Below are 10183 nucleotides of genomic sequence, written 5' to 3' on the forward strand. Positions count from 1 at the left end.
CAAGAACTTGGCCTACTTAAGGACCGCACAAAGACTGAACCCACGCCAAGCCAGGTGGTCGCTATTCCTGAACCGTTTTAATTTTGTCATCACTTTCCGACCTGGTTCTCAGAATGGGAAACCTGACGCCTTGTCCCGTCTATACTCTTCGTCATCTGAGAACTCCTCACCTCAACCTATCATCCATTACCCATCCCTTCCCGCCCATGGTCTCACATTGCTGTGGACTTTGTCACAGGACTGCCTCCCTCTGAAGGTAACGACACCATTTTGACCATTGTGGACCGGTTCTCAAAGATGGCCCATTTTGTGGGTCTCCCCAAACTACCCTCAGCCCTCGAAACAGCCCAACTATTAGTACTTCATGCTTTCCGGCTGCACGGCATCCCCTCTGATGTGGTATCTGACAGAGGGCCACAGTTTTCCTCGGCCGTCTGGAAGGCATTCTGCGAATCACTGGGGGCCTCTCCTAGCCTATCCTCCGGCTACCACCCACAGAGCAATGGTCAGACTGAACGGACCAACCAAGACCTGGAGGCGGCAATTCGGTGTACTTGTCATCAACAACCCTCAACTTGGTCTGAGACCCTTCCATGGATCGAATACGCTCACAATTCCCTCATCAGTTCTGCCACAGGCTTGTCGCCATTCCACGTCACCTACGGTTTCCAACCACCTCTTTTTCCTTCTAACCAGTCTAAGGCCGACGTTCCATCCGTTACGGCACACCTGCGTCGAGCTCACCAGGCTTGGCGCAACACCAGGGCAGCACTACAGAAGACATCAGCCAGGAACCAACTTTTAGCCAACCGACATCGCACTCCAGCCCCAAACTACCAGCTGGGACAGGAGGTCTGGCTATCATCTCGGGACTTACCACTTGCCACCGACTCTAGGAAACTGGCTCCCAGGTTCGTTGGACCATATCAAATCGTCAAGATTATTAACCGTGTTGCAGTCAAGCTCCGCCTCCCAAGGTCTCTCAAGTGCCATCCAGTGTTTCACGTTTCCCGCATCAAGCCTGTCTCATCCAGCCCGCTCAGTCCTCCCGAGGTACCACCCCCTCCACCCAGGTTGATCGAGGGTCACCCAGCTTTCACAGTTAACACAATCTTGGATGTGAAAAGAAGAGGTAGAGGTTTCCAATACCTGGTAGACTGGGAGGGGTACGGTCCAGAGGAACGGTCATGGGTTTCAAAGTCTCTTATTTTAGATAAAGATTTGATTAAGGATTTTTATATTCGATTTCCAGACAAGCCAGGTAGGCCGCCAGGTGGCGTCCGTTGAGGGGAGGGGTACTGTGGTAAACTGTATTTTTCATGTTTTTCTGTGTTGTTTTGCACATCATGTTTTACTCTCACTCTCGCCCTCAGTCTGGAGTGCAGCTGACGCTGGGCAATCGTGCACACCTGAAAGCTGATTAGGTGGGCTATTTAGTCTGGGTGCTGACGGCCTGTCAGGGCCGGAACTTTGTATCCACTGCAAGTACTCTCACACGTGTCTTGGCATCCTACATACCTACAGTCTTTCAAGTCTGTTTTTGTGCTCCTCTCAGGTTTGCTTATTTTATATTCCTAGCTTCGTCTAGCGTTTTCTGTTCAAATTTTGATTGTTTGATATAGTTATTTATTCATGGTGTGTTTTGTATTTCCACCATCGCTTTTTGTTTATTTTGGCTACGTTCCACTTCCACCTAAATAAAGGAAGAATTTACTGTATCATTCTACGTCTCTGCATCCTTGGGATCCACTCTCCAAGTTACGTAACACAGACAATGTTATCAGTTCGTGAGTGACGCTGGTGCCACCTACTCATCTATCTGCGCATACCTTGCCTGCTTGGTAATGACCTGCTTTACAAACTGTACCCTGACGTTCAATATCACACAGAAAGGACCTTCCTGGTGTTACCTGGCGACACCGCCACCAAGCTGCGACACCACCCCCAAGGCTCCTCCATGAGCATGAGCTCATTCCACCACCAAAATGGCTGACAACTGCTGAGCACCCCAACTCCTGCTGCAACTGTTCTATCAGTGAAAACCCTGGATGGCTGAACTGTTTCCGTGTGCACCACCACCCGACCCGCCATATGTTATGATCACAAGTAGAAGACTCATACCAGGAGGCCTTTGACTCCTTTATATATATAAGGCTTCACGTTGGCTCTGGTTGAGGAGGGGGGACGCGTGGCGCAGTGCGCTACCTGGACACAAGTCGAGGGACTGATCATCCTCGGCTGGGTCGCCCGGGTGAGGGTGTCTGATTAAGACCCGAAACACCCTATGACCCCGGGAGAATCACTGATGATGTGTCCAGGTTGCACCATGCGGTGTATTATAGTACTAATCCAGTATGGCAGCGCCATTGACTTCCAGGAAGAGGCTGGATGACAACCCCGAAAGTGTGGTGACAACTGGAGAGACAGTTGACAGCCCGGAAAGACGGCAACCGGGGCAGGGAGGGGTAGCATTCCAAGCTGCAGCTCTCGCAAGGGAGCACCCATATAACGCTACGAAAAACCCTAAAGAGATATACCCCCAGGGGCGCCCGAGAGGGGGGGAGAATGAGCGCCCCGAATGGACAGATTTTCTGGTAACGACCCCTGCGAATGAAAAATTGACTACGAGTGCAGTCTGCAAATGTGGCAAGGTCTGCAAAAACCCGACTGGTCTAAAGATACATCAGACCAAGATGGGCTGCCTAAGGAAATCCGTGGTGCAACGCACAGTGCCAGTACCCTGTACGGCACCTGATGAGACGGAGGAGGATCCAGGCCCGGACACTACCCACAGTGCCCAGAACCTCCAAGCACCACCGGCGCATCCCCAAAGCAGACCGTCAGAACATCGTCGGATATTGTGGCCCGCTGCCAACAAGGAGTCAGAGTGGAAACAGTTTGATGAAGATGTTACTACAGCCCTGGAAGCAACAGCCAAGGGTAATGTGGACCAGAGGCTCAAGACAATGAGCATGTTCATAATTAGCATTGCATCGGACAGGTTTGGCATCAAGAAACAATGCGCTAACAAGACTACAACTGCAGCACCAATTCCAAACCGGCGAGAAACCAAGATTTCCCAACTCAGACAAGAACTGAGAGTACTCAGGAGCCAGTACAGGAAGGCAAGTGACAATGAGAAGGCAGCCTTGACAGAACTGAGGGGTGTGGTAAGGGATAAACTACTCACCCTGCGACGTGCCGAGTGGCACAGGAAGAGAGGCAGGGAAAGGGCCCGTAAGCGCAGTGCCTTCATTGCAAATCCATTTGGATTCACAAAGAAGCTGCTGGGAGAAAAACGCAGTGGTCAACTCTCATGTCCCGAGGAGGAAATCAACCTCCACATCAAGAACACCTACAGCGACGGCATGAGAGAGCAAGACCTCGGCCACTGTGCAGCCCTCATATGCCCACCAGAACCCTGCACCCTGTTTGACACCAGTGAACCAACTCTGAAAGAAGTTAAAGAGGTAATCAAATCTGCCAGAACAGCATCAGCACCAGGCCCAAGTGGAGTTCCGTACAAGGTCTTCAAACAGTGTCCCCGCCAGTTGGAGCGTCTTTGGAAGATCTTCCGAGTGATCTGGAAAAGAGGGAAAGTACCTCAGCAGTGGACGTACGCAGAGGGAGTATGGATTCCCAAGGAGGAAAACGCAAGGAACATCGAGCAGTTCAGGACAATCTCCCTCCTCAGTGTTGAGTGCAAGACTTTCTTCAAGATCGTTTCCAATCGCCTCATGGGATTTCTCCTGAAGAACACCTATATTGACACCTCGGTGCAGAAGGGAGGAGTCCCAGGAGTTCCAGGGTGCATCGAACACACTGGTGTGGTAACACAGCTGATCCGTGAGGCGCGAGAGAACAGAGGTGATTTGACAGTACTGTGGCTGGACCTCGCCAATGCTTATGGGTCAATTCCACACAAGTTGGTGGAATTGTCTCTGAGCAGATACCATGTTCCAGAGAAGATTCGCAATCTCATTCTCGACTATTACAACAACTTTAGTCTGAGGGTGTCCTCTGGCACTTCAACATCAGATTGGCATCGTCTGGAGAAAGGCATCATCACAGGCTGTACAATCTCTGTGTCCCTGTTTGCACTGGCCATGAATATGCTCGTGAAGTCTGCGGAAGTAGAGTGCAGAAGTCCTTTGTCCAAATCCGGCACCCGGCAACCTCCGATTAGAGCATTCATGGATGATCTCACGGTAACCACAACATCAGTGTCTGGATGCAGATGGCTCCTTCAAGGCCTTGATCGGCTCATTAGTTGGGCAAGAATGAGTTTCAAGCCCTCTAAGTCCAGGTCCTTGGTCTTGAGGAAGGGTAAAGTATCCGAACACTTTCGCTTCAGTTTGGCAGACATCCAAATTCCATCTGTGTCAGAAAAGCCAGTGAAGAGTCTGGGCAAGCTCTTCACTGGTGATCTGAAGGATTCCGCTGCACGGCAAGCTACCAGCGATAACCTCAACATGTGGCTCTCAGCGGTGGACAAGTCGGGACTTCCAGGGAAGTTCAAAGCCTGGATATATCAGCATGGCATCCTGCCTCGTATCCTCTGGCCGCTGCTGATGTACGAATTCCCAATGACCATCGTGGAGGGATTCGAGAGGAAGATCAGCTCGTCCCTGCGCAGGTGGCTGGGTCTGCCACGGAGCCTAAGCAGCATTGCTTTGTTTGGGCACAACACCAAGCTGCAGCTTCCTTTCAGTAGTCTGGCAGAGGAGTTCAAGGTTTCCAGGGCCAGAGAAGTCCTGCTCTACAGAGATTCTGCTGATGGGAAAGTATCGTCAGCAGGTGTGGAGGTCAGAACAGGAAGGAAGTGGCGTGCCCAGGATGAAGTGGAGCGGGCAGAGGCGAGGTTGCGGCACAGCACCGTGGTGGGAACCGTAGCTACTGGTCGGGCTGGGCTGGGTAGTAACACCAAACCAAGCTACAGCAGAGCCAGAGGAAAGGAAAGGAGAAAGTTGGTCCAAGTTGAGGGTCGCGCAGAGGTGGAAGAGGCTCGCTTCAGCAGAGTGGTGGGAAGGAGCAAGCAGGGGGCCTGGACCAAGTGGGAGCACATAGCTGGTCGCAAGATCACCTGGACCGAACTCTGGAAAGCGGAGCCACACCAGTTTAAGTTCTTGGTCCAGTCAGTTTATGATGTCCTCCCAAGTCCGGCTAACTTATTTACCTGGGGCCTGATAGACACACCTGTGTGCCAGCTCTGTCAGAAAAGAGGATCATTACAACACATCCTCAGCTGTTGCTCAAAGGCATTGGGAGATGGCAGGTACCGGTGGCGCCACGACCAGGTCCTGCGGGCAATAGCAGACACTATCTGCACTGGCATCAACACCAGTAAGCGGCAACACCCAACTAAGTGCACAATTGCCTTTGTCCGAGCAGGAGAGAAACCTCAACCCTCCAAGAAGACCCAGGGTGGCCTGCTAACAACAGCAAGGGACTGGCAGCTCTTGGTTGATCTAGGAAGGCAGTTGCGATTCCCAGACATCATTGCAACCACAACACTACGGCCAGACATGGTATTGATGTCTGGAACCAGCAAGCAGGTGGTGCTCCTTGAGCTAACTGTCCCCTGGGAGGACAGAATGGAGGAAGCTCAGGAAAGGAAGAGGGCGAAATATGCAGATCTTGTGGCTGACTGCCGGAGGAACGGGTGGAAGGCCCGCTGCGAGCCTATTGAGGTGGGCTGCAGGGGTTTTGCAGGCAAGTCCTTACACCGTGTCCTGGGGCTCCTTGGAATTTGTGGACTGCACAGGCGAAGAGCCATAAAAAACATATTGGAAGCGTCTGAAAAGGCTTTACGTTGGCTCTGGTTGAGGAGGGGGGACGCGTGGCGTAGTGCGCTACCTGGACACAAGTCGAGGGACTGATCATCCTCGGCTGGGTCGCCCGGGTGAGGGTGTCTGATTAAGACCCGAAACACCCTATGACCCCGGGAGAATCACTGATGATGTGTCCAGGTTGCACCATGCGGTGTATTATAGTACTATATATATATATGTATATATCTATATATATATATATATATATATATCTATATATATATATATATATATATATATATATATATATATATATATATATATATATATATATATATATATAGATATATATATATATATATATAGATATATATATATATATATATATAGATATATATATATATATATATATATATATATATACATTTGTATTTATATATATGTTGGAACTCAGGATGTGGCTGCTCATGTTGACATATCTTAGCAATAACTAACATGGTATAAGATGGACACAAATGCTGTCCCACATTGTTCCCTTGCTCTCTGTCCCGCCTACGAAATCAAAGACTTAGGCCCAATGATAAAACAAGGCGTAGCTGCCGCTGATTGAACAAACACCCGAATACCACATTTTCAATTGTTTCGGTTGTCTGTTAAACACATAGCTATGGGCTGCAATTTGGACACTCGGGCTGTAGGTTACAAGGACCAAGCAGCTACACAACAGTTGAGTTAAAATGAGCTCAAACAACACATTTAAGCATATCAGATAATTATAGTCACCTATTACATACAAAAAGTCGCTTAGAGACAGAAGTCTGATAGAAAGTATTCAACAACAAACGTGTCCGCATCATTCAACTATTTACAACAGGAACCATACTGAACAAATCATGGCTGCAATACGTGCCAAATAAGTTACAAAAGGTGGCAATAAATACTGATCAAGTTGAGGAATGCTCATCAAACACTTATTTGGAACATCCCACAGGTGTACAGGCTAATTGGGAACAGGTGGGTGCTGTGATTGGGTATAAAAACAGCTTACCAAAAAATGCTCAGTAAGTCACAAGAAAGGATGGGGCGAGCTACACCCATGTGTCCACTACTGAGTGAGCAAATAGTCAAACAGTTTAAGAACAATGTTTTTCAAATTGCAATTGCAAGAAATTTAGGGATTTCAACATCTACGGTCCATAATATCATCAAAAGGTTCAGAGAATCTGGAGAAATCACTCCACGTAAGCGGCATGGCCGGAAACCAACACTGAATGACTGTGACCTTCGATCCCTCAGATGGCACTGTATCAAAAAGGGACATCAATCTCTAAAGGATATCACCACATGGGCTCAGGAACACTTCAGAAAACCACTGTCACTAATTACAGTTTTTTGCTACATCTGTAAGTGCAAGTTAAAGCTCTACTATGCAAAGCAAAAGTCATTTATCAACAACATCCAAAAACACCGCCAGCTTCTCTGGGCCCGAGATCATCTAAGATGGCAAAGTGGAAAAGTGTTCTGTGGTCTGACGAGTCCACATTTCAAATTGTTTTTGGAAATTTTCGACATTGTGTCATCCGGACCAAAGGGGAAGCGAACCATCCAGACTGTTATCGACGCAAAGTTCAAAAGCCAGCATCTGTGATGGTATGGGGGTGCATTCCTTTTTTATTTTTTTCATTTTTTTTTTTTTTTGTCCTGTCCAACTACTCAGGCAAATTGTATAGTTGATGTAGATACCCAAAAAAGAAGTGTAGGATACTTCTCTTGTTGCCTTATTTGAATTTGACTTTATTAAACATATTCATATTATCATTTGGTGCAGCCGGGCCGTAGCAGGAGGGGATAGAAAGAGAAAAAAAGGAAAACAGAGGGGGGGAATTGTGGGGATAAGGGGGGATTAGACAGAGAGACAAAAACAACAGCAGCAAACACAACAATAACAACAAAAACAACAACAATAGAACAACACCAGCATATAAGATATGTACAAATATGATCGTAAAAGTGATAGCAAAGAAGCTGTTAGCGAAATAAATAATAATATAGAAATGACAATGAGCATTTTTACACTACAACTGGAACAATACAAATACCAATAGAAAAAATGCTATTGATCATGAACAATAACAATAGTTTACCTCTATTATCAACAATACAGTTGTTCAAATGCATCAATACGTAAACATAATGATCACTAAAGAGATTTAAAAAAAAAAAGGAATACCGAAAGATGGAGGGGAAGGGAGAGAGGCAACCTACAGTATATTAATCTTGTAGATTGTTGTAGTAACAATGGGTTAAGCTTTGTCAGTGTGCCATGGTTTACAAATTTTCCCCTAGTGCAACAACGGTAATATATGTTTGATGAAACGTGATTATGTGCATGAGTGCATGTATGAATATGTACTTGTACATGTACAGATTGTGTATATGAATGTTTGTACAGTAAATGTATATGTACAGTATGGGTATATGTATGTTTGTACAGTGAATGTATATGTACAGTATGTGCATGTTCGTACCATGAATATGCGTGTAGATGGACGAATTTGGAGTATGTAGGAATGTACTGTATTTGTATATGTGGGAGCGTAGGTATCTATGTATGTATGTTTGAACGTATGAATAATGGTGTGTGTGTGTGTAAGTATATGTGTGTTTGTATGTACAATATATTTGATTCGCCCCAGCCGCCCAGAGAGCCCAAAACCAAACAGCAGGCGCGGCGCCCAGGGAACACTGGCCCCACACAGCCAGGCCGGCCAGCGACGGGAACCCCAGAGCCCGGCCCACCGCGCCGCCCGGAAGATCCAGCAGCAGGCCGAAGACAAACGCGCCCGGCAGAGGACAGGACACAAGAGAAGCAGCGGACGGCCAGACCCCAAGCCAGCGAGAGACATTCCCTCACACGGTCAGAAAGGCGGGATGCCCCGCCCGGGGGGACCTAGAGGTTCTCCGCAACCGGACGGGAAGACCGCCCCCGCCCACCAGCACCCGGGCCCCCCCGACCCCCCCCCCCCCCACACCCGGGGAGCACGGCGCGGTCCACACCAGGCTACCCCACCCAAGTCGGCAACCATAGGAACTCCCAGCACAGGGCCGCGGGAACCACTCACCCCACCCGAAAGGGACCCCAACGATGGAGATGGAACAACCAGCAACCGCCCTGTCGAGGTCCCCCCCCTGAGAGAGGGGGGGAGAAAAAACAAACAAAAACAAAACAAAACCAAATACACAATATTTAATATATTTAAAAATAAATAAATAAATAATATATATCTATATACATATATACACATTTATATAAATATACACATACACACATACATACATGAATTTATGCAATACATATATGTATATATACACATATATACATATACACATACGTAAACACACATACATATATACATACATATACACACACACACATACATACACATATATACACATACATATATACATTCACATACATATATACATATATATATATACATACATTGATATACATACACACATATATATACATACATGCACATATATACATACACATACACATACATATACACACATAACTCCACATACATATATACACACACAAAACAAAGAATTAAAAAAAGATCACAGACATGCTGACACACAAGATCACCACCCCAGCAGCTGGCCGACTCGCAAAAACTCGGAATACCCTGCAGCACAAAGCTACCACAAGGATGAGGGGACTAGACCCAGCTGGCCCAAACCAAGACGGGCACCCTGAAGGGATGGACGGTGGGACCCAGGAGCTCCTGACATGCAGCCCGGATGCAGTAGCCCGAGGCGCCGTCCCCCGATTAACCAGCAGGCCCAGAGCGTATCCCCAGAAATATACATACAGTACACATATATATATATATGCATACATACACATACATATACATATATATATACATATACATTTACACACGCGCATATACCCATATACATATTATATAGATACATATATAAACATATACACGTACATATATATATATATATATATATGTATATATATATATATATATATATATATATATATATATATATATATATATATATATACACACACATATGCATATGGGGGTGCATTACTGCCCAAGGCATGGGTAACTTACACATCTGTGAAGGCACCATTAATGCTGAAAGGTACATACAGGTTTTAGAACAACATATGCTGCCATCTAAGCGCTGTCTTTTTCATGGACACCCCTGCTTATTTCAGCAAGAGAATGCCAAGCCACTTGCAGCACGTTTTACAACGGCGTGGCTTTGTAAAAAAAGAGTGCGGGTACTTTACTGGCCTGCCTGCAGTCCAGACCTGTCTCTCATCGAATGTGTGTGGCGCATTATCCATCCATCCATCCATTTTCTCCCGCTTATTCCCTTTGGGG

At 46.8% G+C, this 10183-nt stretch overlaps 1 protein-coding gene across 1 annotated transcript; it reads left to right on the plus strand.

The window, feature by feature from the left end:
- Positions 1 to 2678: 2678 nt before the first annotated feature.
- LOC133535635 (uncharacterized) lies at positions 2679 to 5987 on the plus strand. The gene has a single exon (XM_061875598.1). The coding sequence runs from the start codon at positions 2694 to 2696 to the stop codon at positions 5877 to 5879; it is 3186 nt and encodes a 1061-aa protein (XP_061731582.1). The 5' UTR covers positions 2679 to 2693; the 3' UTR covers positions 5880 to 5987.
- The last annotated feature ends 4196 nt before the right edge of the window (positions 5988 to 10183 follow it).

Source organism: Nerophis ophidion, linkage group LG16 (genome assembly GCF_033978795.1).
Source record: "Nerophis ophidion isolate RoL-2023_Sa linkage group LG16, RoL_Noph_v1.0, whole genome shotgun sequence".
NCBI lineage: Eukaryota > Metazoa > Chordata > Actinopteri > Syngnathiformes > Syngnathidae > Nerophis > Nerophis ophidion.

Excerpts from the sequence above, each read along its gene's own strand:
- LOC133535635 (XM_061875598.1), top strand. The coding sequence starts at position 2,694 with ATGGGCTGCCTAAGGAAATCCGTGGTGCAACGCACAGTGCCAGTACCC.